This window comes from Mytilus galloprovincialis, chromosome 5 (genome assembly GCF_965363235.1).
Source record: "Mytilus galloprovincialis chromosome 5, xbMytGall1.hap1.1, whole genome shotgun sequence".
In the NCBI taxonomy this organism is placed as follows: Eukaryota; Metazoa; Mollusca; class Bivalvia; order Mytilida; family Mytilidae; genus Mytilus; species Mytilus galloprovincialis.
In genome coordinates, this window is record NC_134842.1 from 51,919,742 (window position 1) to 51,940,737 (window position 20,996).

The 20,996-nt window shown below is 33.0% G+C and overlaps 1 protein-coding gene and 1 long non-coding RNA gene across 2 annotated transcripts; both read left to right on the plus strand.

Moving 5' to 3' along the window:
* Positions 1-546: 546 nt before the first annotated feature.
* On the plus strand, positions 547-12,178 carry LOC143074070 (uncharacterized; the record flags this gene model as incomplete). Its single annotated transcript, XM_076249617.1, has 4 exons — positions 547-644; positions 5,154-5,226; positions 6,434-6,502; positions 9,084-12,178. Coding segments are annotated over exons 2-4 (3,174 nt in total), but the record flags the coding sequence as incomplete, so codon positions are not given.
* Positions 12,179-12,186: 8 nt separating this feature from the next.
* LOC143076002 (uncharacterized) lies at positions 12,187-16,746 on the plus strand. Its single transcript, XR_012978506.1, has 2 exons — positions 12,187-14,754; positions 15,528-16,746. It is a non-coding gene; the product is annotated as an uncharacterized LOC143076002 (long non-coding RNA).
* Positions 16,747-20,996: the final 4,250 nt, after the last annotated feature.

Consider the following 20,996-nt stretch of genomic DNA (forward strand, 5'->3'; position numbering starts at 1 on the left):
TTAAAAATTATGGCATTCTCCTGCCTTTCAGTGCAAATGAAGTCATTTTAGGTGTGTCTGAGGATTTTGTTAACAGTAAAACAGTTAATAATATTTTGTTGTTACTCAAATTTTATATATACAAATGTAGATGTAAGAACATATCCCCCACAAAATATGGTTGGGTAGAATATTTAAAATATTGGATTATAGAAAAATACTCTGTATGTTTCTTAACCCCTGTACAAAAAGTAAAAATGGATCAGAAATGGCATTTGTTAGAAGCAGCTTTTATTTAATTTATTTGATTAATTAACAAAATCATTTGTAATATTATATTTATATCTTATTATATCCTTATGACTTACATGTAATTGATCTATCAAGTATTACTTTATTTTTTATAATGTGTATCGAATACTGTAGTACGTAATTTCACATCAAAAATAAAATAATTACAATAAAAACCTTTAACGTAAACATGAATTATCTCTTAAATAAGAAAGTGGATTATTATTAGAATAGGGTTTTTTTTCTGGGACATTTCATTTATCTATGTACGTCACACTATCGTGAAGTAGGTCAGTAAAATTTTATTGTGTTCATATTTGTATACTTATATACTTCTAACTTGATGTTCATGATGCTATGTAGAAGAAATATATGTAAGTAGTATGCTTTATTAGTTTTATGGTTGTACCATTCATTTTGAAAGGTAAAACATACATCATACATGTACATTATTTTTGACTTAATGTTTGTTCATATTCAAAATGGTAACTTACGATATATACGACGTAGAAAACACAACTTAAGTTAAAAATACTGACACATTGATACGCTGGAAATTAATCTATTTATAATTCATTTTCTACCTGAAACGTTGCATGATTATGTTTTATATAGTATCAAACTAAATATCAAACTCAATCAACGTAGTTAAAAGGTGCAAAAATTGTAACAATTAAATAATATCTTCCACTAGGTCGATGCCACTACTGGTAGACGTTTTTTTACCAGTTCATAAGTCTGCACTTCGGTGTTGACATGAATATCAAGTATATGGTCATTTTAATAAATTTCCTGTTGACTAAATGCACTAAACAATCGCCAAATGTCCTTAATAATAGTACTAATAATTTAAGGTGGATAATGAGTCTTCTTTTACGAGAAGAAAACGAGTCCTGTGACCGCATAATTTCTTTTTCTTATCTGAAATCATATTACTAGAGATGTATTCTCTTATTTTAAATTAAAATTCTATGATGTAGTTTTCTTTTTGTCACTCAAATTTAGGTCTTCCATGCATTGTCTATACAAAATCAATTTTGCTCAACCCGAAGCTTGAAAAAGCACGATGAACCATTTTTAATTATATTTTTGAAAAAGCACGAAAACTTAATTTTGACACATAATCAAAACATTCTATGGATTAAAATTCAGGTCCATTCTACCTTAATTGTATCTTTTTGAATTCGAAGTTGGTCTTGTCTTTAAATTGTTGTTATTGTTTGGTTAAAAAATGAAGAGGAGGTTCAATATTTATATAAAGTGAACATATTTTTGTGTCGTGTGGGTATGACGTATTTAACATACTTTTGATTTCATTTACTGTATTACAAAAACATGAAAAAATAAAGAAATATAATGAAAGAGTGCTCTTTGATGTTATTTATGTATTATTGTCATTTTGTTTATTTTCTTTGGTTACATCTTTTGACATCAGACTAGGGCTTCTCTTGAGCTGAATTTTAATGTGCGTATTGTTATGCGTTTACTTTTCTGCATTGGCTAGAGGTATAGGGGGAGGGTTGAGATCTCACAAACATGTTTAACCCCGCCGAATTTTGCGCCTGTCCCAAGTCAGGAGACTCTGGCCTTTGTTAGTCTTGTATTATTTTAACTTTTAGTTTCTTGTGTACAATTTGTAGTTTAGTATGGTGTTCATTATCACTGAACCAGTATAAATTTGTTTAGGGGCCAGCTGAAGGACGGCTCCGGGTGCTAGAATTTCTCGTTGCATTGAAGACCTGTTGGTGATCTTCTGTTGTTGTGTGCGCTATGGTCGGGTTGTTGTCTCTTTGGCACATTCCCCATTTCCATTCTCAATTTTATCTTAGAGACAAACATATCGTTATAACATTATAAGTAGTGTTCTACATCATGGTATAGTAACTGTATTTTAATTATATACTGTATAATTAATCTATTACAAAAAATTACGATAAGAAAACTTCCTCTGAGAACTTAGACTTGACTATCGAAAGCCTTGTTTTTTTGTCCAATTGTTTCACTCGATGCATCAGCTTTTTTGAAGAGTGGACGGGAGATATTCATTTGAGAATAAAATCATCATAGATACCAGGAATGAAATTTTATAATAACGACAGACGCACGTTTCGTCTATGAAAGACTCATCAGTGACGCTCTAATCAAATAATGTTAAAAGGCCAAATAAAGTACGAAGTTGAAAAGTATTGAGGACCAAAAATTCCTAAACGTTTTGCCAAATACAGCTAAGGTATTCTATTTAAAAAAAATAAAGTTTTGTTTACAGTTAATTTATAATTATGTACATATCAATGATAAACGGTTTGGTCTATTTTATATGTGAGGTATAAAACTTGTTGTTCCTACACTAGATTCTAAACATACTTGTTTTTCTGATAAATAAATACAGAATAGTATTGAATATATGTCCAATTACACGGTGTATTTGTACGTGTTTAGCATGCTTAGCCAATCCTATGTTCTGTAAATGAAGGACTGATATATGGAAACATTGACAAGTATAAAACAAATCAAAATAGGAATAGGAATTTCTGAATGCTTAAAATATTCATCGATATATCTGTAATGTATTTCAATCTTTCGATCCGAAGCTTTTTATATTTTGATGCGTTAAGGTTTTTTTTGTTGTAAGATGTGAATGACATGTACATTAAAACTACCTCACCCGTATTTCGCAAAACTTTAAGGAATTTGGGGTCCTCAATGCGAAACGCGCTACTGACGAACAGTATTTCAATCCTGGTATCTTGGATGAATTTATGTACGTGTCTATTGACTACTCTTTATAATATTTAATTTTAGCGTACAAGATATTTCATCTGTAAAAAAACATCATAATTCATTAATACAATCTTTATCTCTGCCTTATGTACATGGGATTGCACAAGTAATTTAAATACTATCTAATGTATACTTTTTAAATGGACACAAAACTCGAAAGAGGTTTTTAAGGATGTTCGCTACTCTGTTAAAAAATAAAAAGCTTTTTAAAAGACTATTATGAATTGATAGTATATAAACAATGAAATAAAAAAAAAAAATGGAGGGTTCGTGTGCTCGTTTTAGAGATATAAGCCACTGAAAATTTGGCGGGAAATTATTCTCTCTAGTTTTTTCTTATATTTAACATTGGCACCTTATTTGTTTTTAACACATTATGAAAAAATAACAAGAATTTTATAAAATTTTGAAATATGGCTTTTTAAACTTTATGTTATAAAATTATAAAAAGAAAAGTAGGGGTTAGTGGGCAAAATTTTTTAATGACAATACATGGATAAAACCAGAGGATTCCGAAAATCTGGCAAAAAGTAAAAAAATAGAGGAGCAAACATCATTAATACTAGTGTTGATAAATCCAACGAAAGGATAAATTCGTTTTGAATAAATAATTGTATGATAAAAGTGTAGTACTTCTAGTATCAGATAAGAGTTTAAAATAGATTTTACTATACCTTTACAATTATAAAATGATATCCAATGATGTTTAAAGGTTAACATTACAACAGGGTTAATTTAAACGATACGGTGAATTCATTTCTATAAACAAATCGAAATTAAAGGGGGATTTCCTTTTCGCAAAAGTATGTAATCAAACAATCATTTAAAGGTATAATTATAAAGATAAAACTATGTCTATGAAAAGGGTTTCATCTTACGTTGTTTAGAGAGGTACACGAAGGAGAACAGACAGTGACTATTTTATTTTATATCAATAATATCATATTAATATACGAATGTAAATTATTATTATACATTAGATATCAATCATAGGAGGAAAAAATAACCTTAGACATATCGGAAGCAATAGACAAGAACATATACCCATACAATAAAATTAAGCTACCTACGGTAAAGAACACTTAGCTCTAAACCTAATATACATAGTATGATGATAATCGTTTGACAGTAAGTGCTAAGTGCAGCAATACAGTGGTACTGTTTTGTTTATTTGTAATTTTTACAACGTTCCTTCTGGGTCGATCTCATTGCTGGTGAACATTTGTTCCCATTGTACCATAAGTCCATTAGGTGTAGCACTTTCTTCCTGACATGAGGGACTAGTGTTATCTTACTAAAATAATTGCTATACAATTTTAACATATTAAAGAATATCATGTTGTTTCCATTTAAAAGAAAAAAAGACTAACTTAGCCGTAATTGGCGCAACATTTCGTCATGTTAAATTAAGGAAAGGTTTTGTTTCTAATTCGAGCGCCACGTTTGTGTCTTTTGTAGACGAAACACACGTCTTGCTTACAAAACTATCATCATGATATTTGTTTTATGATTCTTAACAACCCCAGGGTCGATACTACTGCTTTTTGTTGTGCATGTCCAACCAGTCATGAGATTCCATTCACATTAAATCAAAACATTGCACTCTTTAGCTGATGGCTATAGAAATCTTGGTTTACATCTTGACCTGGCTGTTTATTAATAAGTATATGCAACAATAATATTTAGTAGCAAATATAATAAAAATGACAAACTCTGCAATTAACAGAAGTAACAGTTTTCAAAGGTACCAATCTTATAAATGATACGCCAGACGCGTCAATGTTAGAAAAAAAAAAACTACAAGAACATTTACATCATATTTTGGGGATATCCTAAGCAATCAATCTGCCAATGTGTCGAAAGCTTATGAGTTGATATCGTTATATCGAATTTAATCATATTTTGTCGTGGATTCCTAACAATAACATGGGATTCCAAACGTATATGCGATACAAGTAATTTGAAGAAACACATGCAATATAAGATATGCCAAAAACATAAACAGCAATATGTACATGATGTAGTTATACATATTTTAATTAGTATTTATTAAAGATATACTAAACAGCAAAATTTTAATAAAAAGTTCAATTTTTATTTAGTTTAACACTGATCACAAGAACACGAATTGATCCATCGCAATCTGCAAAAGTATTTTGATAACAATGGCGAAAGGTAAGTTATTTTTTGTCTGTTAGTTTAAACATATTTATTTATAATGGATTGGGAAACAAGTTTTGCAACTTATATTAATCCCTTTCCACTTTGCGGGTGCGAGTGCTGCCTTGTAGCGGCATTAGCCTACTCTTTTTCGAAATCTACAAGGGTGTCTTTAACGTGCAAGAGATATGGCTCTCTCTTAACACGGGTCAGCCATTTATCGTCCCCTTCCGACGGACTATCATCGTTTCCTCAAGACCATACTCGCAGATGGTGTCAAGAGAGAGCCGAAAATTGAGTTCCTGAAATTTTCATTCCAAACGGGAATCAAACCAGGAACCTTTGTGTGTTAGTAGTCTGATGCACTAACCACTACACCACGGCTCTCTTTTTTGTTTGTTATCTACAGTGTAATTTATAGGACACTAAGATGACCAGTTATATAGTGATGCAATCGAGGAAAAACTTCTTTTTTAGACTCTTTGTCAGCTATTATTACCAAATCACATTGTTCGAGTATACAAAATACCGCTATAATTTTTTGCCATTATTATATACTTCACCTTACACATGTTACATACATTAATTTAAAAAGTGCACACTATTTACATAACATTCAAATAGATGTTTTAATTAAGCATTTATTTAGATCAAATAACAAGCATAACCTTAAGAAGAGATATAGAAAGATGTGGTATGAGTGCCAATGAGACAACTATATATCCAAGTCACAATGTATAAAAGTAAACCATTATGGGTTAAGGTACGGTCCTCCACACGGAGCCTAAGCTCACAACGAATAAAAAGCTATACAAACCCCAAAAATTACTAGTGTAAAACATTCAAACGTGAAAACAAACGGCATTGAAAGTTTTGATACAGCAAATACTAGCCAAGTTCCGACAACTGTAATAACAAACTTTGACAAAACTCTAGTGTAGCATCATTTCAAGAGCCCCCTTTTTAATCAAATGAAAATCAATCAATAGAATTGTTTTTTGAAAATTTGACTGAACTTCAGAGAGCCAAAGTTGTAAAAGATATGTTCACATACACAAGAGCACTACTATATTCCCAACTTATCTTGAAATTAACTTTGAAATTTTTACTTATTTTTAAACAATACAAAACACGTTTGTTTATATTTTTTCACTGTTTAAAATGTTATAATTGTTTATGAAAAACTAACGCAATAAATGTTTTTTTTTTCTTTTTATTACAGTGAACATAGGCGATGTTGAATATCTACAGATACAAAACACTATAAATGAAAAAGAAGCTATAGCAAAATGTAATATTATTAACTTTTCTTCCTGCTGAATTAGGTTTCCATTTATAAATCATTCATCCTTTTCTGAATGGGATGATATTATTTAAAGACAATGATTTGGATGAAGAACTTATCTTTTCGGACATCATAATAACATGAATATTATAGGAGTCAAGAGTTTTCAAATAATATAACTAACCTTCTAAGTAACACAGATGTATTCTATGATGCTGGCTGCACTTGGTTTTTTTTTTACTCTTTATCGTATATTCGGAATTTTTTGGTTTAATCAATGAAGCAACAGTTTTGCCAGCTTACTACGAAGAACGAGTCTTTTTTTATATATATTTGTTATATGTTTTTAACAAGAAAGCGAACATTTTTAATTTCGGATCATTTGATCTGTTTGCAAAGCATTGATAAAACTATAAAACTATCACAAACGGCACACGAATATTATAATACAAATTTGCTGACAGATACAAAAAAAAAAATGGCTAGTGACATGTATTCGCAATCTTTGATCATTAGACTCCAGAATATTTGTCTTATCAATAATTTTAACAATTCAGTCCTATTCCCGATTATATCATATTGACTCAATGTGAATTCGCATAGCGGGTGAAAGCATGTGTTGCAGGTAGAGTATACTCATGCAATAGATTCATACAATTTTTGATACGTTAAATATAGTTATCGACAAATTTGTGTAAAAAAAAAATAATAAGAAAACTAAATATCAATAAACAAGAACTAATTGTAACAGGCTTATTCCATTTCATATATGGTTTAGGGATGCCGTGGGGATCACGACCGTTTACAAGTTCACAAAAGGGGAGGTGTGTGATCCCCAGAAGACTCGCTTCATATTTTTTTATTTATTTTTGTCCGATGCAAGATTATAAATGGTTGAGGGGTGAGGATCTCAACCGTTAACAAGTTTTCAACAAAAAAAAAGAGGGGACCATAGGGACCAACTATATTTCATCTGTTTTTTAGTCCTATGCAAGAACAAATAATTATATGGTTATGGGGTGAGGATCTCGACCGTTTACAACTTCTCAAACAGGAATGGGCGAGGTGACCGCATTGACTCCCCCTATATTGCATTTGATTTGTGTTATTGTCCAATACATTAATATATCTGGATAAGGGCTGGAGATCATTACCTTCAAACAGAAGGGCTGTAATGACCCTGGAGACTCCCCAAGTATTTAGTTTGATTTGTTTTATTATCCAATGCAAGAATATATATGGTTTAGGTGTGGGGATCACTACCGGTTACAAAATTAGAGCACATTCTCAAATTGAAGGGGATGGGGACTCACCAATTATTTATTTGATCTGTTTTATTGTCCTGTGATCATTATTGAAGAGAGCGTGTGTCTATCAGTTACTGTTATGTTCTAATTCGCCAGACTTAAACGAACATAAATTATTAATACAGTAACTCAACACATGTATCAGAAATGAGCTCTCCTCGTGGGGGTAGAATACCTTTTATTAACCAATGCATAGTAATATAAATCAAACAGTGCGTTTCAAAGTTCATTTTTAAGCACACTACGGTTTTTTCTCAGTCATTACTAATTGGGTATAAAACAGTCGTACTTACTTGGTCACAGTCGGCCATCCTTTAATACATATAAATATACAACAATCTACAAAACAAGCAATACAACTTAAATAAACCATAATAAATAAATGACTACTTTCCACATAAAAGCAATAGATGGTCTTTGTGATGGTTGGTCCGGGGAAGGGGGGTTTAATGTAGGCATGTCAGTAATACGGAGTATGCTACTCATCGTAAGGCAGAACCTCGAATAATAACATTATAAATTACGTTTAATTTATATCAAACAGCAAGCACGAGAAACAAGAGCCAAAATCATACGATACAAAGAATACCTGTTTTAAATTCGCAATGAAATTTCGTCCAATGGAATGTATTGTAAACATTACAGGTACTCTAAAATCACGTGTTGATGTTAACAAACACAGGTGTTTTACCAAAAGAAATACATGTGCTTTCGTACTATTATTTAATATATTTTTTCACGTTGTAGTCATTTGAAATTAAAAACAACATAAAATAATAATAAACATAGGAAACCCCTCCCCTAAAAGTGTCCCTAAAGCACAAACGAAAAATCAATGTCTCCCCTAGACATATTGGTCTAACATGTTTTGAAATCCTTAGTGAATCTGACAAGCGGTTTTTGAGAACCGCTGCGGACAATTTCATATTCAAAGTGGCGGCAGAAAAAGAAAAATAACGCGATGAAGAATAAAAATAATAAGAACTGAGCAAAAACAATAAGTCTTCAAACTTTGTTTGGGAGACTTAAAAATAAAAAGAGGTATAATCAGGTATGTTATTGGTTAAAATATGTACATGATGTATAGGAAAAGAAAAATGGTGGATATTTCAAAGAAAGAAAATGATATAATTTGTTTCCATATAGCATGTATAGCTAAATCATACTGCTTGATTCATCAAACTTGAAGAATGTTTTCATTGGATCTATATCTGAAATATCAAATAGTCTGTTGTTCTTAATATATCTATGAATCGTATCATTGTATTATGTTTTGATAGGTTTAGAGGAAAAACTTATAGCCAGAACTAAAGAGGACGACGAGATCTTTATAAAAACCAAAAGTTACGAAAACTCTTCGAATATTTTAGAAACAAACAACCTTGTTATTATCGTTGGTTCAAGTGGAGAGGGGAAATCATTCATTGCCAGACAACTTGTAAGGGAGAAAATAAAGGATGGATTAGAATATAGGGAAATCACCCGTACTGCTGATTGGGATCAAATATCCTACTTCAAAAATCACATTGTGTTGATGGAAAACGCGTTTCAGAAAAAGTCATGCTGCAGGAAGCCTAGTGCAGATTCATATACTTTGATTGCTACAATTCAGGAACATATTGACCATTTTAAAACTTCAGAATACGTACTGTATGTGGTCATCACAACTCGTCCGGATATTTTCAGTGAACTTAAAAGACTTTTCGAAAATAGACCATTTTTTCATGACCTTTTAACAGTAGATTTGAATGCTGTTGGATTAACATTTGCGGAAAAGGTTGAAATATTTCGGACACATGAGCACAAATGTACTGATTTAAAATTTGATGAAAAATCTGTAAATGCTATTTGTCAATGCGACACACCAAGTTTTCCAAATTGCGTCGACATGTTTTTCACAAATGCAACGGCTTACAAACGGGGTCTTGAATTCTTTCGAAATCCTACAATGTTTTTGAATACAGAGATCAAACAGATTTTTCAGGAAGATAAGGCATTATATACACTTATGGTTTTGTTGGCAATGAATGATAACACGCTGATTGAATGCAATTTACTGAAAACAATCGAATCAACAAACAGGGATATTTTGAGGGTTCTACTAGACACTATTGGTTACGCAGATTGTCCAAAACAAATCCAATCGATGCTGCTAAAGGTCTTAGCAAAATCACAGTCTTTTATACAGCAAAATGAAGGATTTATTAGATTTAAATATAGATGCATTTCTCATGCTGTTTGTGCTTCGTTTGGACAAACGATGACAGAGGAGGCACTGATGTATCTGCCGATTGGATTTATTTTTCAAAAGGTATTTGTTCATGAAAGCAAGCATTCGAAAGACGAAGAAGGTATTGTGTTACCAAGAAATTGTCATACATATCTAGCAAAGCGGTTGGTCGCCGAGCTCCAACGTGGATGCATTGAACAGGTTTGCAGACATAACGCATTTACGTCCCCGTGTTTTACGTGTTGTTTTATTGCTGTATTAAAAGAAAAAGGAAAACATCAAATAAGATTCATACTTCAAGTAACAGAAAGAAGTCAGAAGAACCGGGCATTATGGAATGGATCTCTTTTATACTGGAGTGCAGCCGTCGGGGAAGAACATTTATTATTACGAATACTTATGGAAGATTTGTATACAGATATAGAAGACAAATTTTTCGTTCGAACTCAAGCTTCAGCAGCACTGCAATGTGCAAGTCAGCGAAGATTCCCAAAGAATGTCATTTCAAAATTAATCGAATTAAATGCAGACGTAAATACGTCGTTACATTTGTCAAAGCGAGAACAGACATATAACTGTGATCATTGCAATCTGCAGGATCAAAATGGAATAACCCCATTGCAATCATCAATTTTCGGTTTCAAAGATATCAATCTTGAAAATGTGGAATTAATTTTAAAATCTGGTGTCCAATTTAAGGAAAACGCAGTCTCGTACCGGCCTTTGATAATGGCTGTAAAGAAAAGACATGTTCAACTGGTCGAATTATTACTAAATTATGATATTGACATCAATGCATTTGACAATGATTTACATTCAGCTTTATATTACTGTGTAGAGCAGGATGATGTTGATACACTCAATCTTATTATGAAGAAATCAAGAATCAAGTATAATGCCAAAGAAAATTTACTAATGGTATGTAGCAGTAGGATGATGGCAATGTACCTTCTTGACCAAAATATTGATACAAACATTAAGTTTAAAGATGAAAATGACAAGAGCATCCTGCATCATGTTCGTAGCGCAGAACTCGTTTCTTTTTATATAGAACGAGGATGTACTATCCATCATATTGATAAATTTGGACAGACACCTATTTTTTGCGCTCGCTCCAGTGATATCCTGGAAAGTTTGTTGGACTTCCATCCTAATTTGCATCAAACCGACAAAAAGAGAAGAAATATTCTACACTATTTTACTAACACTTCACTCGTCTCACTTATATTTCTACAGATGACAGAAAAAAACAAAAGGAATTTGATTAATTCTCCAGATGTCCACGGAAGGACGCCAATTTTCTATGCTGCAACTGTAGAAATGTTAGATTTGCTTTTAGCTCATGGCGCAGTAGTAAATCATAAAGCCAAAGAATATTCAACACGAAATTCCGTAGGTGAAACGTATGACTCGGGGGTGGGTGAAATAATATATTCTAGGGGCATGGAAGATGATAATTCAAACACAACAAAAGAAATATATCTGCAAAACTGGGTTTCCCATTCCACACGGAAAAAAACAACATCATCAGTAACAGTATCATGCTCGCAAGATGTTCAATATGAAATGGCTACCTTAACCAGTTCTGATTACTGTTCTAATGCTTGCGATTCCGAAACTCATTCCGATAATCTGGAACTATCAGATTGTGAAATAAATTATGATCATTGCAAAAGTAACTATAACGTTCTCATGTGGTCCGTTTTGCAAGGGAAATTGAATATTGACACGCTCTCTGTCTTTCTCAAATATGACATTGATGTTTCAGAAAGAGATGACAAAGGACATACCATTTTCCATTATCTTTTATCTCCATTTGAAAGAATTCGCAACATACCGAGCATAATAGCAGAAATATTGAAATACAATGATGAAAAACAAAGGAAGGCAAACGCAATTACTACGAAAGACATCTTAAATATACAAGATTGTCATGGGAACACTGCGTTACATTTTGCATGTGCTTGTCGAGCTTTTAATAAGCTTAAAAGACAGGAGTCCGAGGAAGTTCTGAATTTACTTTTAGATAACGGGGCTAATCGAAATAACTCCAACAAATGTCAGGAAACTGCCTTACATTATCTTCTTAAATGCAGATGCAGAACACATGAAGCAGTTCATATACTGTCAGATGGCACTAACGTGAACTCAGGAAATACAAACGACGACAGTTGGTGCATATCGATGCGTCCACATGTTGTTCGTCTTTTGGTAGCCAAAGGCGTACACCTAAACGAGGTTGACGCTTCCGGATGCACGGTACTACACAGGGTCATTATGCAGTATAACAAACTAAGCCGAAACAATCCACAACGTTGTGATGTCCGTCATCTTCACAATTTGATCTCAATAGTTTCGATCTTTTTGTCAAATTGTGCCGACTTGTCAGTGAAAGACAAAGAAGGAAAAACCGCCTTGGATTATTTAGAGGAGTTCAAGTTATCAGATGTCCAAGCAATGATTGATCGAAGAATGACTCCAGAGGAGGTCAATGAAAAAACAGTTTCTTCTATCATATATAACATGTATAAGGGGTGTCGTATGTAAGCAGTCGTTAAAGACTTTTAATTTATATCAGTAGCATCATTAAAAAACACGTAATAAGTTACATGCATATGAACATGATGAAGCACTTGTTTGGATTTCCCTTCATCAGGATATTCAACGCCGAATATTTTAAAGCTAATGATGTATAAGGACATAAGCTTACATCCTAGTATTATTGATATTCACATATCTTTGTTATCTAGTGTTTCAACTTGTATTTACAGTCCGATAATAAATGATAAGAAGTAGTTCATCCATTCTAATGATTATCTATTTCAACAATCACTTATGCTTGGTTTTCGGCTAAATATGCTTTATATGGTAGCACGCATTTGTAAATACTTAACAATCTTTAGGCTATAATGTTCTTGATTTACAATGTAATGATTTTCTATGCAATATCCATTTAAATTGTAAAAATATAATAGCTGATGGTGTAATTGTATTTTGATTTAATTTATTTCAAAAGAGAATTTTTCTTGGTATCTACGAGATTCAGCAGTCGTTGATTAATCATTGTTTTTATATGTTTTCATCTTCAATTTATCTAGATATCAACTGACTTTAATGTATTGATTTTCCCTACAATATCCAGGTCAATTTTACCAGTAAATAGTTTTATTTTATTTCAATTTATTTTAAAAAGATTTTTTTTTCTCTGGCATCTAGATGCTGAAGCTGACCGTTTATCCCCAGCTTTATTTGTTCCCCCGTCTTCTTTGTATTCTATTTATCAACTAACGTTCTGCAAAATTGGCTTAGAAAAATACGAAAGGTGCTTTTTCGACGAATTATCTGTCATCATTTTGTCTTTGTGAACCTTTGAAAGGATTCATCTGCAGATTATTATTATGTCATGGATGGTATTATCCAATCAACCCCAGAGTAACTCATATAGGGACCTAATCAAAGTACACGTGTAGTAGTCCATACCTTTTGCATTCTTTGATCGCATGGTTAGATATTCACTCAACTAATTTTTTAAAGTATGGTCTCGTAAGAAATGAGATTTTTATATTTACTTTTTGTATAGATGATATGATTTGTGTAATTTGTTTAATATTATTATCTTATTATTAATATTATTATCGTATTATTATTATGAACTTTAAGTTGAAAAAATAGTTGTAAGATATTTTTTTGTAGACGATGCATGGGAATCATTTACATTGTATTTATTTTACTGCCTGTGTTAAGTAATCACGTTAACTTGTCACAGGTGACAGTGAATAATATACAGTTTTCGTAACTGCAGCGAGTGTGTCACGATATTTCTCCATTCGAGAAAAGTTATATTTCATATTTAAAACGTGAGGCCTTTCGAGTATTTTAAATATTTAACTTTGACCATTGAGTGTATATAAATATCGTTATACTCAATTTACAGTGTAGTGGAATCTGTTTCTCCAATGATTTTTATCCTCTCCTTTTACAGATTTGCTGAAAGTTGTGTTCTGTATTCATGACGTCATAATGCAAGGTCGCCTTGTTGTATGACATCGAATTCAGAAGAAATCAACAAAAAGTTAACGTTATAATTAAATTTTGACCAATTAATTATTATTATGAACAAATAAATCCCTGGTGCGGAATTATCAGTTGGAGGTGTAATCTTCCCATTAATAGCATACTCCATTGCACCATTCACCATACACCATTACACCATACACGTTACAACTGTGCACCATACAACTTACATATTCTATATACACCATCCGATATTACCCAAGCGTGCGACTTATTTAAAAAAACAAAAACGAATTTTTATCACTATACTGCATGTACTGTAAATTAATATATCAAATTGAAAATAAGTTTTTTTGCATAGTTTTAAACTTTGATAATCAAACTGTATATACACGTTACACAATCACAGCATTCCTCATACACCATTATACAATCCCCCTTACACCATGCAACTGCTACCATTGCACCATATTCCATACACAATTACACCATGCACGTTTTTTGGAAGTTTACACCATACAAGGGCTGTAGCATAGTATAGAAAACAGGCAAAATACACATATATTAATTTATTGCAGTATGTGGTCCTATCAGACAAAGTGATTTACCACTGACTCGCTTTTAGGTTAGATTGAGTAAAACATGTTCAATATATTTTGTCCCTTTTCTCAAAGACCTAATAGATGACACAGGGTGCTTTATGATAGGTAAAATTGAGAATGGAAATGGGGAATATGACAAAGAGACAACAATCCGACCATAGAAAAAAAAACAGCAGAAGGTCACCAACAGGTCTTCAATGTAGCGAGAAATTCCCGCACCCGGAGGCGTCCTTCAGCTGGCCCCTAAACAAATATATGCTAGTTCAGTGATAATCAACGCCATACTAATTTCCAAATTGTACACAAGAAACTAAAATTAAAAATAATACAAGACTAACAAAGGCCATAGGCTCCTGACTTGGGACAGGCGCAAAAATGCGGCAGGGTTAAACATGTTTGTGAGATCTCAATCCTCCCCCTATACCTCTAGCCAATGTAGAAAAGTAAACGCATAACAATACGCACATTAAAATTCAGTTCAAGAGAAGTCCGAGTCTGATGCCAGAAGATGTAACCAAAGAAAATAAACAAAATGACTATAATACATAAATAACAATAAACTACTAGCAGTTAACTGACATGCCAGCTCCAGACTTCAATTAAACTGACTGAAAGATTATGATTTCATCATATGAACATCAGGCACAATCCTTCCCGTTAGGGGTTTAGTATCATACCATCATAACATATATGAGAAGATCATAACCCGTGTCATGCCAACAACTGGTTTTTGAATAAATGTGTTTAGTTCCGATGCAAAGACCCTATTAGTGAATCAATATTAACGCCAAAATATGCAATCTTTAATGACCTGACAACAGTATCGTAACTATATCCCTTCTTAATAAGTCTATTCAAAGGTTTTGTTAGTTTTTGAGGTGTTGACATTGTGTACGTTTTGTTTTACTTTAAGGTGGTACCTAACACTACAGGGAGATAACTCTGTACAATCAGCTAAACGTTTTAATTACGTTGTGTTGTTAAGGGACTATCAAGCTTCTCAATGATCAAAATAAGTGTTTGTCAAACTGCTATATAACCAGTATAATTTTTCTGATAAAACTGTTGGTTCAAATTTTTTGAAATTTTTATATTTTTGTAAAAGGGTCAAAGTAAATACTTTTCAAAATTTTAAGAAAATTAAACGAGCCAAATTAATTTAAGTTAAAGTGTTGGGTACCACCTTAAGTATACATGTTCTTAACTATTTTGGTCATTATAGTCTTATGGCATTTGAGTATACATTTACTTGTTTTGGGATTTTGAATTTATTCATTTGTACACATCAAGTTCGTATACTGTTGTTTCCATTTCGAATACCATTGTATTGATTTATTTTTATTAGTCTGTACTGGAAATATATATGTCATTACATCCTAATATATAATGTATGTAGTGTCAACTACACCGAATTTTTGTTTGTTGTTATCTTTTTAGTCAGATTCACGTGAAACATATTGCTATATTATACATTTTTGTAGTTGATTGCATGAGATGGTTATCAATGTTTTCAATATATTAATAAAATAATAAATATCTTTCATACACGTATGAGGTTAAGGTTTACCCCAATATTTCTTAAAAGAAATGCCTATTCAAACGCAGGAATATGAAAGTTTTTATGCATTCGTTCGAGCGTTTAATTTTGTCAGGTTTGATGTACTGCCCGATGATTTCATCTACATGTATCTTTGAGTTAAGATTAATTCTTAAATACTTCACTGAAATGAAGTATAAAGCATTACAGTTTTGTTATTTTGTCACACGTAGTTTAAACATACTACATGTATTAATTTGTAATGAATTTGAAAACAAGTTATTGCATTTTATATTAATCCCTATCCACTTTACTGGTGCTACCTTGTAGCGGAATTAATCTGCTCTTTTTCGAAATCTACCAGGATGTCTTTTACTTGCAAGATATCATGTCAAGGTTTTATAGCATTTTACAAGGAACGAGTTTTTTTTTACTCTTAAAACGTGTACTGAAAAAGCATACCTCTCATTATAATTGATATTGATTTCAATATATTCATAATGTAGTTAATTTTGTTAAATTCTTGTTTAGAATCTTCAGCATAAATTTATAAACATGTATTTTTTATTGTTGCCTTTTATTTAATTTAGAATAGAAATTGGTAGTCATAGAGACAACTAACTACCCAACAAAGACCAAAAATAGCTGCAGGCAGCAAATGGTCTTAAACACAGCGAGAAAACACCTAAACTAGAGGCAAGCGTTAGCAAGCCCCGACCTTAGCAACAATGTGTACTAGTTAAGTTAAATTGGACGTTATACTAAACCCACAAACATATAAATGAACTAAAACGAAAAAAAAAGAACATACAAGACTAACAAAGGACAGATATTCTTGACTTGGGACAAGCGCAAACATACAGTGTGCTTAAACATGTTTTGTGAGATATAATCTGTTTTACTTTAAGAAGAAATTAAATAGTTATCGCTAAAGTAGTTATCAAAGGTACCAGGCTTATAATTTGATACGCAAGACGCGCGTTTTGTCTGTATACATGTAAGACTCATCAGTGATGCTCAGATAAAAAAAGTTTAAAAATCGAACAAGTATAAAGTTGAAGAGCATTGAGGACCTTCGATTCCATAAAGTTGTGCCATATACAAATAAGATAATATATAGGACACACCAACTTGCGTATAATAAACTTCTACATTTTAACACATGACTGGTTTGCCAAGTATGTGAATGTGACAGCACTATACATTTGTTATAGATAAATTGAGATATAGTTTAGATAATTGAGACCTATAAAAGTATCAGTCTTGGAAAATTATTTAGAATTTTACCCACTTAACAATGTAGCCCATGAAATTATATCTGGTTTCAAATACGGTTTTTCATTAAAATATTTTGGCTCTAGGGAACCAAGAGAGAGTTCTTATTTAAAAAGTGCATTACAGCTATCCAAACTTTTTAAAGAAAAATTAATGAAGGAAGTTAAACTTTGTCGCATTGCTGGTCCTTTCAGATACCCACCTTTTCCCACACTTCAGGTATCACCAATGGGTCTAGTGCCAAAAAAAGATGGGGATTTCAGACTTATTCAACATTTATCCTATCCTGAGAATAATTCAATAAACGATTTTATTGATACAGATCATTGTTCCGTGCAGTACAGTTCAGTGGACGAAGCAGCATGTTTGATTAATAGACACAAAACATTTGCCCGATTAAGTCAGTGTGACGTAAAAGCGGCTTTTCGTTTGTTGCCAATTGCCGCGCACGATTTTGATTTGTTGGGGATAAAATTTCAGGGTGAATATTATCTTAATAAAATGCTCCCTATGGGGGCCTCAATAAGTTGTGCCCTGTGGGAGAAATTTGCAAAAGCTTTGCATTGGATAATACAGCTAAAAAGCGGAAATGATGATATCCTCCAATATTTAGATGATTTTCTTTTTGTCGAGTCGAGCCAAACATCAAAAGTTGGCAATACCTTGAAGTTATTCCAAAAGGTATGCAACAAAATAGGTATTCCTCTTGCTAGTGACAAGACTACTTTGCCGACTACATTACTTATGTTTTTTGGTATAGAATTTGATACACAGAATTTAGTCATGCGACTTCCAAATGAAAAACTTGTCAAACTCTCACAAAAAATCAGAGATACCTTGGACAGTTCTAAAATAACTCTTAAAGATATGCAATCCCTTCTTGGGCTCCTGAATTTTGTTTGTAAGGTAGTTGCTCCAGGCCGCACCTTCTGTCGCAGACTCATAAATTCAACAATCGGGGTAAGAAAATCGTATTACAAAATTCAAGTAAACAAGCAGATGAAAGCAGATTTAGAAGTTTGGTTAGACTTTTTAAAACAATACAATGGTGTCTTCTGTAATAACAGACAATGTATGGGTTTCAAATGAAGAATTCAAGTTGTTCACTGATAGTGCAAGGGGGGGGGTCCAAAGGCGGGTATGGGGTCTATTTTGCAGGTCAGTGGGCCCAAGGCATATGGCCAAAACATTGGGTTGAGACTGGAATCACTAGAGATATGACATTATTAGAGTTGTTTCCAGTTGTAGCTGCTCTTATCCTTGAGTTATGACTTTAGTAAGACAGATGGTTTTAATGAACTTAAAAAATAATACATTAGTTAAGGCAATTTATATCCCTTCAAAACAAAACCAAATTGCTGATTGTCTTTCTCGTTCTCAGTGGTGGAAGTTCAGAAGCCTAGCTCCAGAAGCAGACCAGTGGCCAACCAAAATTTCAACACAGATCTGGAACATTTAAGTCAGGTGGCTGATTATATTGTCAATCAAGGTGTGTCCAAAAATACACAAAAATCATACAATTTGGCTCTGTCAAAACTTTGTACTTTTAGATCATCTTATAAATTGAAACAGGATTGGCCGGTGCCAGTCAGTGATTTGTTAAATTTTATAGCTTTTTTGTTAGTACAGGGTATTTCGAGGGGGACCATATCATCTTATATATCAGGAGTTGAAACTCCTGATATATAAGATGATATGGTCCCCCTCGAAAGATCATAAAATTCAAGGGATACAGGATACTACAAAATTCTTTATAATTGGAAAGGCATTAGAAGGAATAAAAAGAATTCAAGGGAGAAAACGTAATGACATTAGAGCACCAATTACAGTGCAATTGTTATCAGATATGATAATTTGTTTAGATAAAGTCTGTAAGAATAAATATGAAGCTGCTTTATTTTCAGCAGTTTTTTTCTGTTGCCTTTTTTGGTTTGCTAAGGGTAGGGGAAATCACTACTTCAAAATCCAAGTCTGTTATAAATGGCTCCAACTTAACAATTTCTTATATTTTAGTTAGGAGAAAAGTCCTGGAGCTAAGAGTAAGGTGGTCAAAAACTGACCAAAAGGGAAAGTCTGTTACTTTGTTGATACCTGAGAACGGAAAAAACTACTGTCCGGTACGACTTATTAACGAATACTTAAAGGTACGACCTACCTGTAATAATACAGATTTGTTTATCCATTATGCTGGTATGCCTTTAACTAGATACTGTACCAATTCAGTAGTATACTGGAAAAAGCTTTACATTTTCTTCATATTAGTAAAGGTCATTTTAGGTCACATAGTTTTAGAAATGGGGGAGCCACGGAACTAGCCAGGCAGGGGGTCTCAGAGGAGGTAATTATGAGATTAGGCAGATGGAAATCGCATGCTTATTCTCGCTATATTAGGTTACATTTTTTCAAGTTTCAAAAGGCTAACAAGCTACAGGTTTTCACAGGTCCCAAGATTTTATGGATTGTTGGAAGTTCCCTTGTTCATTGGGCCAACGTAGAGGCGAAGAAATATGGTAGGAACAACATGGGACTGGGGTCAAAAGGTGTAACAACATACTGGATTGGGCAACCTGGTTTACAGATTAAAGATTTGGACTCCCTACTGGACGCAAAAAGAAATTTTTTACCTTCTCCTCATTTTATAATAATTCACTGTGGAGCTAATGATATGACAGATTTAGAATTGACAGGGAAGGGTTTAATCGAAAATGTAAAATGTTCTATCTTACGTTACAAGGCTTTATTTAAAAATGTTATAATAATATGGTCTTCAATGCTACAGCGCAGGTACTGGCATTTTGCCCCCTTGAATGCGGGTGCAATAATCGAACAGAAGAGAAAATGAGTGAATTCAGTGGTCAAAAACTTTGTAATAGAAAACGGGGGAAAAGCTATATTACATGAGAACATTAGGGCAAGTGAAGTGTCTGTATACAGAACAGATGGAACTCATTTGTCACAAACTGGAAATCAGGTTTTCTTAAATAATATACAAGGGGGGGTTGAGTCTTTCCTACGCACAACAAAATCAACTTTTCCAATGATTCAATAATGAAAATGTTGTGGAGGTGAAAACCCCAGTCAGATTTGGTAGCTGACTAGGGCTCTCATGTGGCGGTCCAGGGAGACTGGTAGTGATTGGGGGATTATTTCACTCGGCCCTTGCTCTGGGCCTGACAAGTTCTACAATTTGCAGGTTTAGGTAATGTGGTTAGTGGTAACGGTGGGGTCTACAGATGGGTAATTCTGGGACTTCCTCCACCTCATCTTATAGAGGGGAGGCCTACACCTGCCAACAGGTGGGGCACTAATTACTGGAGCATTGTAATACGAGTGTTTTCCCCGGTCACTTCCCATGGTAGGTGGTGGTGTAACCGTGTTTAACCACCAGGGGTTTTATGACACTCTGTCAACATAGGTCATCTAATAGCCATTGTGTATAGGTAATCGGTAGTCACCCTGGCGCCTCAACAAAATATTATATACTACTCTGTAGCCAAAGTAATGCCATAAAGTAAAAATGTATATTCTACTCATG